The 24,081-nt window shown below is 43.6% G+C and overlaps 1 protein-coding gene across 6 annotated transcripts in view; it reads left to right on the top strand.

Moving 5' to 3' along the window:
• The window catches only part of LOC139155637 (golgin subfamily A member 4-like), a 160,611-nt gene that overhangs the window by 117,184 nt on the left and 19,346 nt on the right, over window positions 1-24,081 (top strand). For all 6 annotated transcript variants that reach the window (XR_011557102.1, XR_011557101.1, XR_011557100.1 and 3 more), the window contains 3 exons: window positions 4,551-4,619; window positions 12,867-12,942; window positions 13,395-13,498. Coding sequence is in view for 3 of the 6 variants with exons in the window: in XM_070730852.1 (XP_070586953.1) it covers window positions 4,551-4,619; window positions 12,867-12,942; window positions 13,395-13,498 (249 nt within the window). In the remaining 3 variants the exon portion in view is untranslated. The remainder of the gene's footprint in view (window positions 1-4,550; window positions 4,620-12,866; window positions 12,943-13,394; window positions 13,499-24,081) is intronic.

Here is a 24,081-nt window from a genome sequence, read left to right as displayed (position 1 = left end):
ATATTTTTTAGATTTTTGCAAAAAAATTGCAGATGAAATATTATATTATTATGTAAAGCACAATTGAAATTATAACATTTGGAACTGTCTATTTGTACATTGAAAAGGCTTCAGTGTTGGTCTCTGCTATATGCCTTTCATAATTTAACATAAATGATTTTTCAGAAGTATAACTGCTAAACTCATGAGACCATACTATATTAGAATTGCTTTTCTCCAATGCACTGCTATAGAGAGTCCAATGTGGGTAATACTCTAACCTGATTGGTAGGGACTGAGTTAAAATGTAAATGTTTGTTAAGTCCCGCCCTCTAGGTGCCCCAAAAGGCCAGTCTAAAAAACTCAGTCATGGTGTAGGGACCATGAGTTTTCTTTCTCTCAAAGAGCAATTTGATTAAATGTTTAAATTCCTTTACTTAATCCTTTCTATCCTAATATTTTACATTTTCTCTCATTCGCAGGAAGAAAGTGAGACTACTATTCCACTTGCTGGGCTGAGTCCTCCGCAAATAAAGCCCAATTCCTTCCCTGTCAGGGCCACTGCTCTCTGGAGTATTGCCCACAGTCAGGGAGTCGCTATGGCTGGGTCCCTGTCCTCTGTAGTCATACCCTCCCCCCAAAAGAGACCTGCGATCATCGCTTCCGTTTGCTGTCAATTTACCTGGTTGGAGTTCTTGAAGGCTCTCTGGTATGCTCCCTTTTGCAGCTAAGTGAGTTCTAACAGATGAAGGGAGGGGGAGCCAGAAGATTCTGAGCCTCCGATCAGAGCAGGAGGCTCTTGAAGACATCGCTCGCCAATTTGGGAGCAGGGAAAATAGTGCCTGCCATTTTGGCGCTCCCTGGTGGCCACTGTTCACTGTAAGCTGCACGTGTGCGCACGTGCATGCCCCAAAATACCCCCCGCGCACCCTTTTCCACGGGCACACGCTCCCCATCCCCCTGCCAGCCCGTGGAGGGTGTGTGTGGGGGTGGGGAGGCACCGGCAGTAGACATGGGTGGAAGGAAAGGGAGCCGCGGCCACCCCTACCTCCGGCCCCCTCACGCCCCTGGCCTCACGGCACTGCCCCCCACCCGCCCGATCCGCCCCCTCTCCGGCTTGCTCCTCCTCCGCCTCCTGCCTTGGGGCGCGACTTCTCCTGCAGCTGTCGCTGTAGCGGCTGCGGCTTCTCCTCCTCATCCACACTCCCAGCCAGGGGGCTGCAAGAGGGTTTTCTCCGTGCGCTTCGGGAATGCCCACCCCACCCCTCTCACAGCCCCTTCGCTGAGAGCGCTTTTGTCCTGGAATTTCAGCAAGGGGGCTGCAGTAGAGGCAGGGCAGGCGTTCCTGAAGCGTTCGGAGAAAGCGCTCTCGCAGCCCCCTTTCTGACAGAGAGAGAGCGACAGAGTAAGATGGAAAGAGAGAGGGAGAGAGAAAGTAAGTGAGAAAGAGAGAGAGAAAAGGGGGGCGAGAGAGATAGCAAGAGAGAGAACAAGAGAAAAAAAGAAAGAGAGAGAGAAAGAAAGAGAGAGAAAGAAAGCAATACAGAGAGAGAGAGAAAGAAAACAAGAGAGAAAGTAAGAGAGAGAGAGCAACAGACAGAGCGACATAGAAAGAGGGAGAGAGAAAGTGAGAAAAAGAGAGAGCAAGAGGGGGAGAGAGAAAGAGAGAGAAATGACTCTTGATTTAAAGCATATGGTAAAAAGCACTCAAATAACAGAAAAAAAACCCAGCCGTTGTGTGTGTGTGTGTGTGTGTGTGTGTGTGTGTGAACTCTTGAACCATTTCCAATAGCCCTCACCTGTTATTGAAAATGGTTCAAGATTTCACACACACATACACACACACACAAGGGGGAAGGAGACAGGGATAGAAAAAGAGGAGAAGATAGTAATAATAGTAATAGATTTTGGTTTTGTTTTATTATTAATTTCTTTTAATAAAAAAGAAGGGAATTTTTTCTTGTTTGGTTTGTTTGTTTGTTTGTTTATTTGTTTATTTATTTATACATACATACATACATACATACATACATACATACTTCTATGCCGCCCAGACCCAAAGGGACTGCTGCTCAGACACTATACTTTTCCGCCCACACCCAAAAAAAATTAGAGGGAACATTGCTGGTGGCGCCCGCCAATTTGGGGGGGGTGAAGGCAGCGCCCGTCATTTTGAGTGCCCGAGGTAGCACCCGCCATTTTGGAGAGGGCTTGCAGGCCTTGGTGCCATCTGAAGCCTGGAGGTTCACTTTGCATGCTGGTACTGTACTTATAGGCTGGCTTGGAACTGAGGTTCTGAAGGTTGGAAGTGCCGCTTTGCATGCTGGGAGTCTCTAGTTTGCCTGGAGACTGGCAGGATGTGGCTTCTACCTCACTAGTTCTTGCTTCGTAGCTAAACAGTATCTCCATTCCTGAAGGTTCTGAGGGAAATACTTTTGCAGAAATATTTCTTCAAAATTCCACTGTGAGTTACTTCCCTAACTTCATGGCTGAACAACCCCAGGCTACCTTGCTGGAGGCCTCAGTTTCCATGGGCCCCAAGCTTAAGTACAAGGAGCAGCCTAGGCCTAAATCTAAGGCCTTATCTTCTGCATTAAGGGGGGGGGGGGGAAAGAGAATTAAGACCTTGGGAGGCCAATTAGAGGCAGAAAATCAAATGTGAATATCAACCTACTGGAGCTCAGGGCAGTCTTCCTGGCCTTACAAGCCTTTGCCCACCTGGTGGAAGGTCGCCACATCCTCATTCTAAAGGACGATGTGACCCGATCTCACATCAATCACCAGGGAGGGACGGGTTCAGGCTGACTCATGCAGGAGGTAGAGTCGCTGTTCCAGTGGGTCGAGTCACACCTGGAGTCCCTTTGGGCCAAACACATATCAAGCGTGTTGAACATTCAGGCAGATTGGCTGAGCCACGCGACGATTAACTCGTGGAGTGGCGACTGGCTCCAAAGCTATTCCAGGAACATTCTCACAGGCTTGGCACACTGATAGTAGATGATGATGATGATGATGATGATGATGATTATTATTATTATTATTATTATTATTATTATTATTATAAATTAGATTTGTATGCCGCCCCTCTGCGAGGACTTGGAGTGGCTCACAATAGCAACAATAATACAATATAATACAAATCCAATATTAAAAACTAAATTAAAAACCCATTACTACTAAAAAGCAATCAATTCTACACAATTACACCACTCTCAAATGCTAGTCATCTGTCTGACCGGCACTGGCACAAGATAGATGTTTGCAGGGCGCTAGAGATATATGTCCATAGAACACAGTCCTTTAGGAGGACAGAGTCTTTATTTGTGTCTTTCCACCCTTCATCCATGGGTTCAAGGGTTTCCACACAAACTTTCAATCACTGGCTTAAAGCCTGCATTATAGATGCATATAAGGCGGGCTCTCACCCGCCTTATATCCACACGCAGTGTGGCTGCTGCAGCGGCATGGGCCACCCAAATATAGGTGGAGGACATTTGCAGAACCGTAACGTGGGCATACCTGTCCAGGTTTATTCGGCATTATCACATTGACTCAGCGGAGGCATCCTTTGGGAGGCGGATGTTACAGAGGGCTTGTTTTTCTCCATCATTCCTGGTCCAGCCTTCCCGCCCGGTGAACTAAAACTTGGGTATATCCCACATTGGAGAAGGACCGTTGTACCTACCTGAACGGTCTTCTCGATGCACTTTGAGGAGAGTCCAAACCCTCCCGGCAATGGACCCAGGTGTGTTGTTTGGTTTGCTGTCAGTTTAATAATAATAATAATTTATTAGATTTGTATGCTGCCCCTCTCTGAGGAGTCGGAGCAGCTCACAACAGCAATAGTAATACAATAGAATACAAATCCAATATTAAAAACTAAATTAAAAACCCATTATTACTAAAAAACCTTAGCAATTCTACACAGTCACACCAATCTCAAATGTTTAAGTCAGAAGGGTGGGAGGAGACGTTAATCCCCCCCCCATGCCTGGCAGCATAGATGGGTCTTCAACGTCTTGCGGGAGACAAGGAGGGTGGGGGCAATTTGAATCTCAGGGGTTTGTCTTTCCAGTTGAGTTATGGTAAATAAAGTATTGTTATTTTACACCATTCCTTTGTTTTTCTGACTGGCCTTATTGGGGCATTTAGAGGGTGTGACTTAATATTTAAATTTTAACTCAGTCCCTACCAGTCAGGCTAGAGTATTACCCACATTCGACTCTCCTCGCAGTGGATCAAGAAGACCGTTCAGGTAGGTACAACAATCCTTCTCTATGGACTTGACATAAGATAATAAATATTAAGCATCATGAAAAAATGGCATAAATATGAATACAAGATACTTGTGCAATGTTTTTATTGTATTAAAAAGAAAAATGTTTTTATAAAGGAAAAATAGCAGAATTTCAGGTAAGAGTTTTTGTAGGTGTAGTAATGTCAGTGAAGCATTTTCCTCTAAGGCTTACAATAATAATTACAATAATAATAAATAACAGGATGATTAAATTTTGCTATTAAAATTTTCATGTGGATGTTTTGCTGAAGACTATATATTTATTGTATTTCAGGCTCAGTTAGCCCAAAAAACAACATTGGTTAATGATTCAAAGTTGAAAGAACAGGAGTTCAGAGAACAGGTAAAAAACGTAATCTTGGGGGGGGAGGGAGCAGAAATTCAGTTTTAGCTCATTCATTCACATTTGTGAGGATAATTTCAAAATAAGGTTTGATCAAATGCTAAATAATGCTAATCGTATTCTTACCCCTACCTCTTTCTGTTGCTTTCCTGTGCAGCTTTCAAATTCTACCTATTAACTCCATTAAACTAAAGTTCAGATCACAAATGTTCGTGTTTCAAATATGAATTTATAAAAAAAGAAAACACTTTTTTTTTCAAAATTACATTTCACTGCTTTTAATTAAATATGTGAAACTGACTTAATGAAGTTACGCTTCCATCTTTACTTGTACAAATTAGCACAAGTAATGCTCATTGGCATGATATCAGATTTGAAATGCATGTTATGTAAAATTTAAATACTGTATATACTTGAGTATAAGTCGACCCAATTATAAGCCAAGACACCTACTTTTGCCACAAAAACTGGGAAAATTTATTGACTCGAGTATAAGTCGAGGTTGGAAAATGCAGTGGCTACTGGTAACTTATAAAAATTGAAACCAATAAAATTACATCAAATGAGGCATCAGTAGATTAAACGTTTTAGAATACCGGTATTTATTTCAAAGAAAACCAGTAAACTAGCTCTGTAAGTTTGAAAGAGGGTAAACGGGTACAGTATATGTTCCCCCCAAGGCAGGTATAGGCAAAAAAAATGCAAGTACTTACCTTAATCCTCTGCTGCTCCCGCTGGTTTGGGTTAGGGTTAGGGTATCTGACCTTCCCTTGCTTCAAAGAGATACAATTTCCCTTTCTATTTACTATTATTGAACATCCAAAATACACTATTTAATTCTATGTATACATACATATTACACACAGGCACACAAAATTATACCGTACATTATCTACTATATAAACAATATGTGTATATACAGAGAGAGAGAGAGAGAGCTCTTGTAAAATTATATACATTCAACCTCACTTACTGTGATAGGAAAAACAAACCCAGAGTCCACTTTCTGCCACTTATTTAATCATAACTAGAACATTACACATGCCTTCAGATGGACTTCCCTAGCTGGCACATCACTGTTAGAGCCATGAAATGTCATGGATTTAGCAAAATGTGGTGATTCTCATTTAACAACGCTTTTGCTTAACAACCAAAATTTTGGACTCAATTGTGGTCATAGGTCTTTCTTTCTTTCTTTCTTTCTTTCTTTCTTTCCTTCCTTCCTTCCTTCCTTCTTTCTCTCTCTCTCCTTCCTTCCTTCTTCTTTCTTTCTTCCATCCTCCTTTCTTTTTCTGTCTGCCTGTCTTCCTTCCTTTTTCTTTCCTTCTTCCGTTTCTTCCCTCCCCCTTTCCTTTTTTTTGTCTGTCTTTCTTCCTTCCTTCCTACCTACCATCTTTCTTTTTCTGTCTCTCTTCCTTCATGCCATCTTTCTTTTCCTTCCTTCCTCCCTCCCTCCCTCCCTTCCTTCCTTTCCTATCAGACTTTCTTTCTCTTCTGTCTGTCTTTCTGTCTTTCTTTTTCCTTCCTAGCATCTTTCTCCCCCTCCCCCCAGGGTAAATTACATAGTCAATACTGTACTGGTTTTTATTTAAGGTTACAAAGCAAATGAAGAATCATTTTGAGCACAGTATTCTCTAAAATTTCTTCAGTGGGATCCATAGCTTATCTGGCAAAAAAAATTTCACCTGGCAGGAGCCTTGGCACGAGGCAGGCAGAAAGTGAATTCCTGGCAGATGGGTAGCTGGCGAGGCCCACACGCTCCCATCTGCCCTTGCTCCGGCTGTTTCAGAGGACCCCCCATCGCCCGCTCTGTTAATTTTCTTTTGGAAAAATTCCTTGCTGCAATCCCAGCCACTGAGTTTTTTAAAAAGCTGAGTGGCTGGGATTGCAGCAAGGAATCCCAGAGCCGGTGATGGAGGTGCCTCAATGGACACAGTCACCTTCCTTTGCAATCACTGCCTCTTTGGAGGCCCACCCCCACAAGACCGAAATAGATCTATACTTGCCTCCCTTCATTTTCAAATTCAGCAAAAATATTTATGTGTGTGTGTGTGTGCATGTGTGTGTGTGTGTGTATATGTGTGTGTGTATATATATATATATATATATATATATATATATATATATATATATATGTTAAATGTTTTTAGCTGGAATTTTAAAATTAAGGGAGACTAGGATGGTCCCATTTCGGCCTTGTTCTGGCCTCATCAGCTAGCCACACCCTTTCCTTACTGGGATTCGATCTGGTGAACTCTGCCTTGTAAAGCAGAGAACTAGCAGTGTGAGCTGTCAGATCAGGTCCCTTCCAGCTTGTACCAGGGAGGGGCTATATGTTTTTTATGTCGGATCACCCTGGTCTATTTTAAGGAACATCACAGCTCCTTTTTGCCTCTAGGCCCAACCCAGGACCACTTCAAGGCAGTTAATATATTTATAGCCGACAACTATATTCTGTATGTGTTAAATGTTTTTAGCTGGAATTTTAAAATTAAGGGAGACTAGGATGGTCCCATTTCGGCCTTGTTCTGGCCTCATCAGCTAGCCACACCCTTTCCTTACTGGGATTCGATCTGGTGAACTCTGCCTTGTAAAGCAGAGAACTAGCAGTGTGAGCTATCAGATCAGGTCCCTTCCAGCTTGTACCAGGGAGGGGCTATATGTTTTTTATGTCGGATCACCCTGGTATATTTTAAGGAATGTCACAGCTCCTTTTTGCCTCTAGGCCCAACCCAGGACCACTTCAAGGCAGTTAATATATTTATAGCCGACAACTATATTCTGTATGTGTTAAATGTTTTTAGCTGGAATTTTAAAATTAAGGGAGACTAGGATGGTCCCATTTTGGCCTTGTTCTGGCCTCATCAGCTAGCCACACCCTTTCCTTACTGGGATTCGATCTGGTGAACTCTGCCTTGTAAAGCAGAGAACTAGCAGTGTGAGCTATCAGATCAGGTCCCTTCCATATATATATGTAGATTGTTCTGAGTTCGGGTTTTGCCCTGTGTAATATTTTGCATGTTTATCTTACCTCTACGGGGAGGACACTTTCCTACTGACTAGGACCTATGAAAAACTTGAAGTCAGAAAAGCCTCCATCTTATGTGATCTCACATTCCTACGCAACTGCAGGGACAAAAGAATAATTCCCAAATACTTCCAACTAAAATTCCACCCAAAAACCCCAATCATTGAGATGATCCTAAAAAGAACTGAATTAGCCCTAATCAGAAATGAACTCCACAAAAAAATATTCATACTTGATGAAATCAACAAAAGTCTTCTCTCTCTTCACCTTAAAATCAGCAACCAATTACACCCTATACTCTGGGATAAATTCAAACAAATATCAATCTGGAGAGCAGAAACAGAAACCCAATATAAGACAGACACACATAATAAAAAACTCCAAAAACTAGAAATACAGCAGAAACCCAGCCCTCCACAACAACTTATGACCAAAACAGTACATAACATATCAGACAGGATACTCACCACTACAGAAACCAATATTCTTTCAAAAGGATTCAATTTTGCAATAACCCCAAAACGTATACCAACTGAAAACATCATATGTGGAATTGAAACAAATCTAAATAAAATAAACCCAGATACAGCCAACAAAATCAGACTTAAAGTCACTAATATTCTCTGCTCTAGTAAACCTCCTAAAAGCAACATACAAAAGGAGGAAAGAGATGCACTTATCAATTTGAAGAAAGACAATCATATAACCATCCTCCCAGCTGACAAAGGAAACTCCACAATAGTGATGAATACAGCAGACTACAAAGAAAAAATGACAACTCTACTACAAAACCCAGCCTACAAACTCCTATGCACAGATCCTACCACCTACCTAGAAAAAACTACCAAATCCAAAATCAAGGCCTCTCCCATCAGCGAAGAAATCCAGCAAAAAATCATCCCCAGAGAAAAATCTTCCATATGTCCAAAACTCTATGGCCTTCCAAAAATACACAAGGAAGGAATACCTCTCAGACCAATAGTCAGTTCTATAGGCTCCCCTCTACAAAACCTTGCCAAATTTTTAGCCAAATACCTTCAACCATATACAGAAACTATTACCTCACATGTTCAAAATTCATTCCACTTTATACAAATAATAAAAAAACAAAACCTACAACCCGATGACCTACTTGTGAGTTTTGATGTCGTGTCCCTTTTCACACAAATACCTATTAAAGAAGCCTTGACAGCTATCCAGGACAAACACAAACCCCCCAAATATATCCTAGACCTTACCAACCACTGCCTGACCAGTACATACTTCATCTATAATGAACAAAGATATAAACAGATAGAGGGAGCCCCCATGGGATCACCTCTCACCGGTCATCGCCAACCTCTATATGGAATATTTCGAAAATAATGCATTAGAGCAATCCAAATACAAACCTAAACTTTGGCTGAGATATGTTGATGATACCTTTGTAATTTGGCCACATGGTAAGGAAAAACTAGACAATTTCCTCACACATCTTAACAGCCTACACCCCAAAATACAGTTTACTATGGAAACAGAAATCAATGATCAACTTCCCTTTCTAGATGTACTGGTCTATAAAAAACCCAATGGCAGCCTAGGACACACTATCTACCAAAAGAAAACCCATACCAACCGTTATCTAAATGCACACTCACACCACCACCCCGCACAAATCACCTCAGTGGCCAAAACTCTCATCACCAGAACCAAACGCTTAGCTGACCATGAGCACTTAAACACTGAATTGAACAAACTCAAAGATGTATTAATTTCTAATGGATTCGAAGAGAAAACAATCACAAACCTAATCAAAAAAGAGACACCCCCCAAAAAACAAGATCAAGAACAGGACAATGGTACCACCATCCTCCCTTACATCAAGGGCACCACAGACAAAATTAGTAAAATTCTGCACAAACATAACATCAAAACTTCATTTTGCACCAACCAAAAAATATCTAATATCCTAAGGAGCCCCAAAGATAAAATCCAATTGGAATACCAAGGAATCTATGAAATCCCTTGCAAAACATGTGCAGCCACATACATTGGACAAACCAACCGAAGAGTAAGTGCACGCCTTGCAGAACATGTGAATGCAGTTAAAAAAGAAGAAAAGACTTCCTCCCTTGTCCAGCACATTAAAAAAACAGGGCATGAAATTGACTTTGAAAAAACTAAATTACTTCACAAAACAGAGAATTTATATAGAAGAATTGCTCTAGAAGCCATAGAAATTGAGAGGAGCCCCCATTGCATAAATAAAAGAGATGATACGTCCCGCCTACCAGAAATTTGGAAACCAGCCTTAAACAAAAAAAACACCTCATAAAAATCACCATGTCAATCCTTCTAATAATTATGAATTTGGAATTTTGAAATTTGGAAACCAGCCTTAAACAAAAAACACTTCATAAAAATCACCATGTCAATCCTTCTAATAATTATGATTACACCAACCAATCAGATCACTGAAACATAATCACCCAATCTATTTGCTACATTCAAACCAAATCTCCACCCCCACACTATATACTAGGAAGAAAGGACAGTTGCAAACATTCCATTTTACAACAGCACGAAGCTTGGAAACTTCAGCCTGATGATGGTGGATGTGATTTCACCGAAACGTCGCATAAACATGCAAAATATTACACAGGGCAAAACCCGAACTCAGAACAATCTACATATATACAGTGATCCCCCGATCATTGGGAGGGTTCCGTTCCACGACCCCCCGCAACGAGCGGGTTTTTACTTCCGCAGCGCTAGCGAGGAGCCGAAGATTGGGGGCCGCACGGCTGTTTTAAAACGTCGCCGCCGGCATGGGGGGCTTACCAGCACCCCCCGGACCCCCAACCCGGGTTTGGAGGGCTGCTAGGAAGCCCCCCATGCCGGCGGCGACGTTTTAAAACAGCTGCGCGGCTTCCCAACTGAGTCCCGAAGACAAACGTCAAAGGCGAACTTCCGCGTTTGTCTTCGGGACTCATTGGGAAGCCGCGCGGCTGTTTTAAAACGTCACCGCCGGCATGGGGGGCTTCCTAGCAGCCCCCCAAACCCGGGTTGGGGGTCCGGGGGGTGCTGGCAATCCCCCCATGCCGGCGGCGACGTTTTAAAACAGCCGCGCGGCCCCCAATCTTCGGCTCCTCGCTAGCGGGCAGGCAGGCGGCGGACAAGCCATTCGCTGGCGCCGCTCGCTCGCGCTTCCCAGCTGAGTCCTGAAGCGAATTCGCTTCAGGACTCAGCTGGGAAGCGGCGAGAATGAACGGCGTGGGCGGGCGATGCGCGAGCGGGCGGCGGACAAGCCATTCGCTCGCGCTCGCTCTCGCCGCTTCCCAGCTGAGTCCTGAAGCGAATTCGCTTCAGGACTCAACTGGGAAGCGGCGAGAATGAACCGCGTGGGCGGGCCAAGGGCGGGCGGCAGCGAGGAGTTTGCGTGGGCGGTGGGGAAACTCCTTGCTGATGCCCGCCGCTCGCCCTCCCGCCAGCAAGAGGGGGAAGACCTAGGGAAGCCGCCCAGCAGCTGATCTGCCCGGCGCCATCTACGCATGCGTGCCCATAGAAAAAAGGGCGCGCATGCGCAGATGGTGTTTTTTACTTCCGGGTTGCAAAATCGCAAATTAGCCCGTTCGCAATGATCGGGAACGCAATAACCGGGGGATCACTGTATATATATATATATCTCACATGTTTATGCTGAATTTGAAAATTAATTAACATATATTATATTATAATATAATTGCGGCCCTATCTGGACCAGGAGTCACTGCTCACAGTCACTCATGCCTTCATCACCTCGAGGTTCGACTACTGTAACGCTCTCTACATGGGGCTACCTTTGAAAAGTGTTCAGCTTCCCTAGGTATGCCCATGTTACACGAACACTCCGCAGTCTGCATTGGTTGCCGATCAGTTTCCGGTCACAATTCAAAGTGTTGGTTATGACCTATAAAGCCCTTCATTGCATCGGACCAGAATATCTCCGAGACCACCTTCTGCCGCACAAATCCCAGCGACCAGTTAGGTCCCACAGAGTTGGCCTTCTCCAGGTCCTGTCGACTAAACAATGTCCTCTGGTGGGACCCAGGGGAAGAGCCTTCTCTGGAACCAGCTCCCCCCAGAAATTAGGATTGTTCCCCCCCTCCTTGCCTTTCATAAACTCCTTAAAACCCACCTCTGCCATCAGGCATGGGGGAACTGAGACATCTCCCCCTGGCCTATATAATTTATGCATGATATGCTTGTCTGTATGTTTGTTTTTAAATAAGTTTTTTTTATAAGACTTTTTAATATTAGATTTGTGATATATTGTTCGTATTATTGTTGTGAGCCGCCCCGAGTCTGCGGAGAGGGGCGGCATACAAATCTAATAAATAAATAAATTATATATGTGTGTGTCACATATTTTTTTGCTGAATTTGAAAATTAAGGGAGACTAGGATAGATATATTTCGGCCTTATTTTGGCCTCATCAGCTAGCCATACCCTCACTGCAACCTTTGCCTTGTAAGGCAGAGAATTAACCTCTAAGCTACAGTATCTAATCCCTTCAGCTCTGCACCAGGGAAGGGTTACATATTTTTGTGTCGAATCACCCTGGTGTATTGAAGGAACATCATATATACACACACATACATACATATATATGTACATATATATATACACACACATATATAATTATATCAGCAAATTGTTGCTGATAATGAAAAGGAAAGGAGACTAGATATAGATCCATTTCAAGCTTATTTTGCCCTCATCAGCGAGCCATACCCTTACTGGGATTTGAACCTGGGGAATCTGCCTTGTAAGGCAGTAGCTTTAACCTAAATATGGGAGGAAGCATACTGCTTCCTTTTTTCTTTTTCTTTTTGCCTCTGAGCCCCTCTAGGGGCCATATCCAAGGCAGTTAAATTTTTATAGCTGACAAACTATATATATTTAACATATTTTTCTCATAATGAAAAGGAAGGGAGACTAGGTATAGATCCATTTTAAGCTTATTTTGCCTTCATCAGCCAGCCATACTCTTACCGGGATTTGGACCTGGGGAGTCTGCCTTGTAAAGCAGTAGCTTTAACCTTTATATATATATAAACTACCTACTATTTTAACATTAGGGAATGGTTGTTTTTAAGGTTTCCACCATTCTACCATTCCATAATATAATTCTTATTCTAAACCAATATAGTTAATCTTGGTTAAAAATTATTGTACTTTCTGATTCACTCTATTTTTAGATTCACACACTGCAAGATAAATTGAAAAATTATGAGAAGGCTGGATATGTTACAACAGTTAAAACACCTTATAGAGGTGAGTAATTGTCTTGACACTGAAAAATAGAATATAAAGGAAATACTTGGAAGTATAATTGAGATTGTAATTCTATTCTGAAAACAAATGATTGGGATATTAATTATCAAAATAATAGATGGTTTATGTAGCAGGTAACTCATATGCAGATTTTCTGTTTCAATAGGAGAAAGTTATTTTAACAGTTTTAATAAGAAGAATACAAATATTTGTAGCCCTTTTGACCTGTAATTTTACAGTAGACTTTTTATAGAATCCCCAAAATTATGTATGTACCAAAAGATATTTTAAAAACTTAGTAATTTACGTTTAGTGGTTTAAACAATTTATAGAAATATTGCAAATTGTCCAATTTGTTGTCATAGATTTCTGAAAAATGTGAATATACATAGATATCTGTAGATATTTAGAAGTGCAAAAATTACTTAATGTCCAACTTTTTTTCTATGCAGATGGGAATCTTTGTCATTTGGATGTGTCTGTTTTTGGTGAACCAACTGAGTTTGAGTACTTGAGGAAAGTGATTTTTGAATATATGATGGGCCATGAAACAAAGGTATACTTTATTTTTAAGAGCACCTGAATGAGGATGTCAATAGTTCTGATAATGGTTGCAATATTATGATGCCATCACAAGAAAGACGTATTTGAATAGAAGAAGGATGAAGGGCAGAATGAACTTTCAAACAAGCCTTTGGAAGCAGATACATGTTCTACCCAATGATTTCTGAGAGCTTTTGGCAAAATTAACATTATAATTTATTTGTTTGTTTGTTTGTTTATTTTATTAATTTGTATGCCGCCTCTCTCCAAGGACTTGGGGTGGCTCACAACATGTCAAAAACAATATACCATATACATATCTAAAAATCCAATTAATATACTAAAAAACTTTTTAAAAACTCTAATAAGATTTAAAATCATTACCATTCACACAGCAAAGCATACTGCACTCATCGGCCAGGGGACTAAGGTCTAATGGCCCCAAGCCTAGTGGCATAAATAAGTCTTTAAGCTTTTATGGAAGGCGAAGAGGGTGGGGGCAGTGCGAATCTCCGAGGGGAGTTGATTCCAGAGGGCCGCCCCCCCCCCCCCCCCACAAAGAAGGCTCTTCCCTTAGGTCCCGCCAAACGACATTTGTGTAGTTGACGGGACCTGGAGAAGGCTGACTCTGTGGGACTTAACTGGTCGCTGAACCTCATGTGGCAGAAGGCGGTTCCGGAGGTAATCTTAAGCAGTCTACATTATTTAATGTATTAATTACTATATCAAACACTAATAAAAACTGTAAAAATAAGTTAAGATAGCAGTCTTAAATCTGGCCCATTAGCAATAAGTAAGCAAGGGAATAAGTAAAGAGCAGTGGGATTTGCAAGAAACTAGTGATATCAAACTGACATAGGTGGTGATATCGCAGAAATGCTGAATTACATATTTACATCACAAAAAAAATATGATATTTGCATGACATATGAAGTATACAAATCACATATCATGAGATATGTGTGATCATTCCTCATCCCAGCCTATATGTAGATAGCCTTGGACGCTATAAGCCTTTTTTGGTGCACATGTCAAAAAGGGTGTGTGTGTGTGAGGGGGGTATTAATATGCATGACGTGCCCAAAACCCTTTCCTCCTCCACGCATGCGCATGCCACCCACTCCACACTGTTTCCGCACAGGATCACAGGCCTTTCTGGTTTGCTGTCATGCGGGATTTTTTTGCACTCTGGAGGGTTCAGGGAAGCCCCTCTAGAGTGCAAAAAGAGCATCCGTTTGGGGCTTATTGAGCTGCTGGAGGGGGTCTCCCCCCCCCGCCTCAGCAGCTTAAGAAGCCCCCAATATGCAGCAAGGATTCCAGTTATCCTGGCTGGCAAGGAGGCAGAAGCAGCAGCGATATAGGTCAAGGTCTCCCTGTGCTCCCTATGTTCCTCAAGCAGCATGCATTTCACTCCTACTCCTCATTTGCCTCCCAGAGACAGACTCGCTGAGACGACAGAGCCCCCCCCCCCGCTCTCCCTCAATTCCCTCCCCACTTTTGTGTCAAAACAACAAGGATTCCCGAAAGCCATCAGGCAAACAGGAAGAACGATATTCTTAGCCCAGGCTAAGCATGACTTCCCAAGCTCCCCAGAGAAAAACAAAAACCGGATCAGGAATCATGATTAATTGGTGGAAAGAATAGCCTCCTAGGGTTATGTGGGTGCTCCATTGTTTTCTCACAAAATAATTCAGAAGAACCATTTGTCACATGTGGTTATATTATATATAAGGACTGCTTAGCTTTGTCTCCCCTTAAAGCCACTCCCCCCCCAACCTCAGCTGATTTTCCCCCCATCTGTTTAAGCATGCTTCAGGTCTTGGCTCAGATCTTGGCTCAGTGCAGCTGTGTGTCAAGGATCAGTACTATTCTAGGAAATATTCCATTTAAGATAAAAAGATAAAAAGTTTGTGAGTATGCAAAACAGTCATACTGTTGAGTCATAGTGACTATTATATATGTGTGTGTGTGTGTGTGTGTGTGTGTGTATCCTACATGGGAAGAAACCCGAATATACCAAGACCGTCAGATAGATAGATAGATAGATAGATAGATAGATAGATAGATAGATAGATAGATAGATAGATAGATAGATAGATAGATATTTGTTTTCGTGGATTTTCACGGGTACAGGTATGACGGTCTTGGTATATTCGGGTTTCTTCCCGTGTAGGATTTGGAAATTTCTGGCGATGTTTCGACGAGGTCACGCTCATCATCTTCAGGCTGGTGTTTCTGTCCTTGTTCTAAAGCGAACACTGCGAGACCTGAGCTGCCTTCCTTCTATAAATACTGGTGGCTGGGTGTGGTTTGATGGCTCAGCAATTGCCTGCTGTGTAGAAACTTCCTGGTGAGTCAGTGGGGTAACATCTGGGGTCATTGATGTAGCTGAAGTATGCTGATTAGTTAATGGTTGTTGATTAGGCGTGATATCCTGAGTAGTTGGAGCTTGCAGGCTATTTGATTGTTTTGCAATGTGTGTTCTGAGTCTAGTTTCAGTTTTTATGGCTGGGTTACTTTTGAGGACTGGTTTCCAGATGTCTGGTAAGCGGGAGGTATCATCCCGCTTGTTCATATTTTGGGGATAACGTCGCCAGAAATTTCCAAATCCTACACGGGAAGAAACCCGAATATACCAAGACCGTCATATATACAGTAATACCTCATGATACGAACTTAATTGGTGCAAGGAGGAGGTTCGTAAGTCGAAAGGTTCGTAAGACGAAACATTGTTTCCCATAGGAAACAATGTAAAGTCAATTAATCCGTGCAACCAAAAAACCCCCCGCAAAAAAACGGTGTTCGGCGACTGCTGGGAAGCCGCGCAGCTGTTTTAAAAGGTGACAGCCGGCCTGGGGGGCTTCCCAGCAACCTCCCGAACCCGGAAGTTGGGCAAAAGTTCGAGGTTCGGGGGGGCTGGGAAGCCCCCCAAGCTGGCTGTGACCTTTTAAAACAGCCGCGCGGCTTCCCAACTGTCTCCCGAAGCCGAACACGGAAGTTCGGCTTTGGCGTTCGGCTTCGGGAGACAGCTGGGAAGCGGCGCGGCTGTTTTAAAAGGTCACAGCCGGCCTGGGGGGCTTCCCAGTAACTCGAAAAAAGTTCGTAAGAAGAGGCAAAAATTTTCTGAACCCCGGGTTCGTATCACGAGTTGTTCGTAAGACAAGGGGTTCGTATCTTGAGGTACCACTGTATATATATATATATATGTGCTCAGTGATTTGTGCGCACCACCAGACAACATTCATACCCCTTCACCAGAATGGGGGCATATTTTATATATACCATTTTAACTCAAGAGCAATATATCTATTTACATATTATAAAGTGATTCCAATTTATTCCTTGTAGCTTGGTCTCGAATTCTACTAGCTATATACAGTGGTACCTCAAGATACGAACCCCTCGTCTTACGAACAACTCGTGATACGAACCCGGGGTTCAGAAAAATTTTGCCTCTTCTTACGAACTTTTTTCGAGTTACGAACCGGCGTTCGGAGACTGCTGGGAAGCCACGCGGCTGTTTTAAAAGGTGACAGCCGGGCGGCGGGGCTTCCCAGAAGCCTCCCGAACGCCGGTTCGTAACTCAAACAAAGTTCGTAAGAAGAGGCAAAATTTTGCTGAACCCCGGGTTCGGTTCGGGAGGTTGCTGGGAAGCCCCCCAGGCCGGCTGCGACCTTTTAAAACACCCGCGCCGCTTCGCAGCTTTCTCCTGAAGCCGAACGCTAAAGCCGAACTTCCGCGTTCGGCTTCGGGAGACAGCTGCGAAGCGGCGCGGGTGTTTTAAAAGGTCTCAGCCGGTCGGGGGGCTTGCCAGCACCCCCCCGAACCCGGGTTCGGGGTTCGGGGGGGTGCTGGCAAGCCCCCCAGGCCGGCTGCGACCTTTTAAAACACCCGCGCGGCTTCCCAGCAGTCGCCGAAAGCCGTTTTTTTGCGGGGGGTTTTTTGGTTGCACGGATTAATTGACTTTACATTGTTTCCTATGGGAAACAATGTTTCATCTTACGAACCTTTCATCTTACGAACCTCCTCCTTGCACCAATTAAGTTTGTATCATGAGGTATTACTGTATCGTCTTACCGTGTCCCATTGTCCCATCAGCTCCCGCAAATCAGTTTCATTGGCTGAGTTCATCCTCTTGTCTATAATCTCAAATTGAATATGATCCACCATGTACCGGTATCAATTTTGTATTGTCCCTTTTGGTTGCATCCTTCCAACCTAAGACTATTACCGCCTGAGTGCTTTCTATCGCTGCTTGTTTTATTTCTCTAAATTCTCCCATCTCGTTGCTTTTAACTAATACTGCCATTTCCTTTGTAATTGTCCATCGTATATTTAACATCCTATTAATATCCTCTTGCATTTTTTCCCAAAAGTTCTGAACTACCAGGCATTCCCAAAACATATGCATAAGCACTCCTTTATTTTGACATCTATGCCAACAAGTATTTTTAACATTCTGCTGGAAATATGCAAGTTGAACAGGTGTGTGATACCACTTATGTAATATTTTCCTTCTCATTTCCCTAACCCTTGTATTATTAATTTTCTTTATCTTCTCCACTATATTTTTTATCTCTTGCACATCTACTTGTAATTCACTTTGCCACCATTTAGTCAATCTGTGGTCACATACCCATCTGACTGCACTAACATCTTATATATATTACTTGATTGCGCCTTGGTACCCTCACTTTTTTCTCTTATTATTTTCTCTATCTCCTCCCTAAACAGTGTTTCTTTATTCTCCCTTTCATTCAGACATTTGCAAATTGCATTTATTTGTAGCCATCTTCCTGTACCCAACCACCATTCTATACAATTTCTACTTGGCCTCCCATCCTTCTCATATTACTGTTCTTAGTTATCCCTCTTCCCTTCAACTCTCCTATAACCAGAAGAAAATCAAGGAAATAGTCACTACACTAAAAAATGAAGACAGTAAAGAAATCAGAGACAACAGAGATAAAGCACAGTTGCTCAACGCCTATTTTGCATCAGTCTTCACACAAAAAGGAACCACCAACCAACCTGCAACTCAACTGCCATAAACAGCCCCGGAACCAAACTCAACATAAATAAAAACACAATAAGGGACCACTTGTGGGAGCTCAACAAGTACAAATCGCCAGGACCAGATGGACTATATCCCAGAGTCCTAAAAAAACTGGCAGACACCATTGCAGAACCACTTCTCCTCATCTACCAAAAATCCTGGACCGCAGGAGATCTACCGGAAGACTGGAAACAAGCTGATATAGGTAACTACAGACCAATCAGTCTGACTTCTATATCTGGAAAAATACTGGAGAAAATAATCAAAAAACAACTTTGCCACTACATAGAAACAAATAAGATAATATCCAACAGCCAACATGGGTTTGTCAGAAACAAATTATGTCAAACCAATCTCATATCATTTTTCAACATCATGACTAAATCAGTAGACCAACGCAACGTAGTTGACCTCATATATTTGGACTTCAGCAAAGCTTTTGATAAAGCAGATCACAATCTCCTAATCCACAAATTAGAAAAAAAACGGGGTAGACTACAACACATGCAGGTGGCTGACCAACTGCACCCAACGAGTTGTCCTCAGTGGCTCCAAATCCACATGGAAAAAGGTAGGCAGTGGGGTACCACAGGGTTCTACCCTGGGCCCTGTGCTCTTCAACATTTTCATCAATTACCTAGATGAGGGAATAGAGGGGGAACTAATCAAATTTGCAGACAACACCAAGCTGGCAGGAATAGCCAACATCCTAGAGGATAGGCTCAAAATACAGAAAGACTTAGAAAGATTAACTCTGTGAGCCCAAACTAACAAAATGATGTTCAACGTCAAGAAGAGTAAAGTCCTTCACTCTTGTGGTTAGCTCTGGCCCAGTTCCTGCCCTAAGGAATGTGGAGGTGGAGGTGGGGGAGACATCCACATGCCGCAGGCCTGTTTTGCTCCCAGTAGAATCTGCTGACAAAGTCTCCTCTGACCAAGAAAATGTGAGTGACAGGGAAGAGGGGAGTTTGGCAGACAGCCCAGGAGAAGATCAATCATCTGTATCATCCCTGGATTCTGAACAAGAATTAATGACACATCCACGCATGCGTAGAGTGATGCATAGGAGACAACAAAAGGATTATTACAAGAGAAAATGAAGCCACCTGTGGTTGGGTGGGGCTGCTGTAATTAGTGCTACAGATAAAAGTGCAGCCCGGTGTTTTAGCCTCATGGCAGTTTATCTGATTCATGTTTCGTCAAGATCGTGGTTTTTGCTGTTCAGGATTGTGTGTGTGGACTCCCTGGACTTTAGAATTGGACTCAATTTCCCAGTTATTGGGTGAGCAATTGGACTTTATTTAACCTGTGCCTTATGTGTACCAGAAAACCCCTTTGACATTTAAAAAGGGAGCTGTTTCTGTTTTTCTGTTTATAAAAACTTTTGGGTTTTCCTTTTATCGTGTGGTGTGTGTCTTCCTGGACTAATTACCCTATAATTACCGGCGGTTGAGACACGCCGGCACAACACTAGGTAAAAAAACCCCTAGACACGCATAGAGTCTGGGAGGAACCCTACTTAGCAGTAGTAACTCTGAAAGGTATCTCGGAGTCTTGGTGGATAATCAACTAAATATGAGCCAGCAGTGCAGCAGCAGCTAAAAAGGCCAACACAATCCTAAGCTGCACAGGGGGATACACTCCAAGACCAGAGAAGGTATTAATACCACTCTATAACGCCCTGGACAGGTCACATCTGGAGTAATGCATTCAGTTCTGGTCACCACACTTCAAAAGAGACATACAAACTCTGGAGAAGGTGCAGAAAAGAGCAACCAAAATTATTAGGGGACTAGAAACCAAGACTTATGAAGAGAGATTGCTGGAACTGGGCATGGATAGCCTAGAGAAAAGAAGGGCCAGGAGAGACATGATAGCAGTCTACAGGTACTTGAGGGGTTGCCACAGAGAGGAGGGGGTCACATTGTTTTCTAGGGCACCAGAGGGCCAGACAAGAAACAATGATTGGAAGCTGAACAAGGAGAGATTCAACCTAGAAATAAGGAAGAACTTCCTGATGGTCAGAGCGATCAACCAATGTTCCCTCTAATTTTTTCCCCCGGTGTGGGCGGAAAAGTATAATGTCTGAGTGGCAGTCTCTTTGGGACTGGGTGACAAAGAAGTATGTATGTATGTATGTATGTATGTATGTATGTATGTATGTATGTATGTATGTATGTATAAATAAGTAAATAAATAAATAAATAAATAAATAATTCCTTTCTTTTTTATTAAAAGAAATTAATAATAAAACAAAACCAAAATCTATTACAATGAAAACTAAAACAACCAGCTAAACCAAAAACACAACTATCCATGCTTTAAAATCTTCATTTCTTAAATATTTATCATAGTATTATAGTAATCTAGTAAAAATCTATCTGAACACCAATGCATCAATTAATATATTTCCATAAATTATACTTTTCTATAATTTCATTCAATATTTCCAAGCTCAATTACTTTTCAGGCACTTAGCATTTACTATTATTAACTTTCATCAATCTTCTACATTTCCAAGTATATTTTAAATTCATAATGCAAACTCATAAAATCATACAATACATATCATCCCTTATTTATCATATGTATCTTCCATTAATTTTACCTATGTAATTCTGTATAGTTCTAAAATTCAAATCCAATTTTTTAAATTAATACAGCCTAATATTAAACAACACCTAAATATATCTTTTATCAATATTCCATAATCAATTCATATTTAATAATCATCCCTCCTCAAATTTCTACCACTGTTCTCATTCCTGGGTACCTCTCCTGTCTCTCCCCTTTTTCTGTCTCATTTGTTTCTCATTTCTCCCTCTTCCTCCCTTTTTCTCTCATTCCTTTCCTCTCTCACTTCTCTCTTTTTCCATCCCTGTCTCCTCCCCCTTGTGTGTTTGTGTGTGTGTGTATGTGTGTGTGAACTCTTGAACCATTTCCAAAAACAGGTGAGGGCTGGTTTTTTTATTCTCTGTTATATTTAAGTGCTTTTTACCATATGCTTTAAATCAAGAGTCACTTCTCTCTGTGTTTTTCTCTCTTTCCTCTCATTCTCTGCCAATCATTTTCTCATTTCTCTTTTTTCTCCCCTTTTTTCTATCATTTTTCTCTCTCTCTCTTCCTTCCTCTAATCTCTCCATTCTCTCTCTCTTGCTTTCTTTCTCTCTCACTCTCTCTCTCTTGTTTTCTTTCTCTCTCTCTTGCTTTCTTTCTCTATTGCTCTCTCTTGCTATGTCTCTTTCTTTCTCCCCCTCTTTCTATCTCTCTCTGTTGCTTTCTCTCTCTCTCTATCTTGTTCTCTCTTTCTCTCCATTTCTTCTCTGCGGAGGCTGGCGAAGGTGTTTCTTATTTTGAATGTTCTGGGCGGGCTGGCAGGGGGATGGGGAGTACACACGCATGAGCACCCGACATTCCGCATAACTTTTGCCAGACTCCATTCTGAGCGCTTCGGGAATGCCTACCCCCACCTCTCCTGCAGCCCCTTCACTGACAACACGGGACGAAAGCGCTCTCAGTGAAGGGACTGCGACAGGGGTGGGGTGGGCGTTCCCAAAGCACTCAGAGAAAACCCTCTCGCAGCCCCTTCATTAACGGCTGGATGAGGTGGAGGAAAAGCCGCAGCTGCCACTGCCTCTGCAGCCACTGCTGTGGGTGGAGCCGTGCCTCTAGGTGGGAGGCGGAGGAGCAGAAAGCCAGAGAGAGTGGCGTATTGGGCGGGCAGAGGGCAGCGGCGAGAGGCCAGGGATGTGACGGGTCCAGAGGCACCTTGGGGGGTGGCCGCAGCTCCCTTTCCTTCTGCCTATGTCTACTGCCAGCACCTCCCCGCCTCCCGTCCCCCCCTCCGCGAGCTGGCAGAGGGGTGGGGAGCTTAACCTTCACTGACCTCTGCACTTTTGTCACTCCCGACCCCCAACTCCAACGCCTGGTTCCTTGCACGGTCTTCGAAAAGGGTGCATGGGGGGTTATTTTTGGCTGTGTGGCCGCACACCTTAGAGCAGTGTTTCCCAACCGGTGGGCCGCGGCACACTGGTGTGCCGCGAGACATGGTCAGGTGTGCCGCGAAGAAAGCAGCTCAGCTTCTGGTCTCAAAACTTTTTGCGAAGAGCAAAAAGTTGTGAGAACGGAAGCTGAGCTTCCTTCTTAGCGCCTTCCAAGTTTTCCGGCAACTGCAGCGCCCCGCCCGGCTGGAGCTTCCCTGGCGGGTGCAGCAGGCCAGCTTTGGGGCCTGGTGGGAGGGTAGCGGCAGCGGAAGGGTGATGGCAGCCGCAGCCGCAGCGGGTAGTAGCCGTGGGGCAGCGGCAGAGTGGTCAGCTGTGAGGCGGAGCTCCAGAACAGAGGGACAGACGGCGGCAGCTGGACATGCTAGAATTGCATGGCTGGCACTTGCCTGCCGCCGTCGGTGCCTCCGTTCCGGAGCTCCGCCTCACAGCTGATGACCTTGCCGCCGCCCCACGGCTACTACCCACTGCGGCTGCTGAGAGAAAGAGAGAGGGAGAGAGGGGGGAGAGAAAGAGATAGCAAGAGAGGGAGAGAGGGAGGGAGAGGGGGGAGAGAAAGAGAGAGAAAGAGATAGCAAGAGAGGGAGAGAGGGAGAGGGGGGGAGAGGGAGAGAGAGAAAGAGAGAGGGAGAGAGGGGGGAGAGAAAGAGAGAGAAAGAGATAGCAAGAGAGGGAGAGAGAGAGGGAGAGGGGGGAGAGAAAGAGAGAGAAAGAGATAGCAAGAGAGGGAGAGGGGGGAGAGGGAGAGAGAGAAAGAGAGAGGGAGAGAGGGGGGAGAGAAAGAGATAGCAAGAGAGGGAGAGGGAGAAAGAGAGGGGGAGAGAAAGAGAGAGAAAGAGATAGCAAGAGAGGGAGAGAGAGGGAGAGGGGGGAGAGAAAGAGAGAGAAAGAGATAGCAAGAGAGGGAGAGGGGGGAGAGGGAGAGAGAGAAAGAGAGAGGGGGAAGAGAAAGAGAGAGAAAGAGATAGCAAGAGAGGGAGAGAGAGAAAGAGAGAGGGAGAGAGAGGAGAGAGAAAGAGATAGCAAGAGAGGGAGAGGGAGAGGGGGAGAGAGAAAGAGATAGCAAGAGAGGGAGAGAGAGAAAGAGAGGGAGAGGGGGAGAGAGAAAGAGATAGCAGGAGAGGGAGAGAAAGAGAGGGAGAGGGGGGGAGAAAGAGAGAGAAAGAGATAGCAAGAAAGGGAAAGAGAGAAAGAGAGGGAGAGAGGGGGGAGAGAAAGAGAGAGAAAGAGATAGCAAGAGAGGGAAAGAGAGGGAGAGAGGGGGAGAGAAAGAGAGAGAAAGAGATAGCAGGAGAGGGAGAGAGAGAAAGAGAGAGGGAGAAAGAGGGGGAAGGAGGGTGAGGGAAAGACATAGAGAGAGGGAAGGAAGGAGAGAGAAGGAGGGCAAAAAAGAGGAAGGAAGGGAGAAACAAAGAGATGGAGAGAGGGGGAAAGAAAGAGGAAGGAAGGGAGAGGGAGAGAGAGAGAAATAGAGTGAAAGGGAGGAAGAGAGAGATTTTTTTTGTCCAAACTTTTTTTTAGCCCCCCTCTCCTCCCCCC

This window comes from Erythrolamprus reginae, unplaced genomic scaffold (assembly GCF_031021105.1).
Source record: "Erythrolamprus reginae isolate rEryReg1 unplaced genomic scaffold, rEryReg1.hap1 H_37, whole genome shotgun sequence".
Taxonomy (NCBI): Eukaryota; Metazoa; Chordata; class Lepidosauria; order Squamata; family Dipsadidae; genus Erythrolamprus; species Erythrolamprus reginae.
This window is presented reverse-complemented; position numbering and strand designations above follow the sequence as displayed.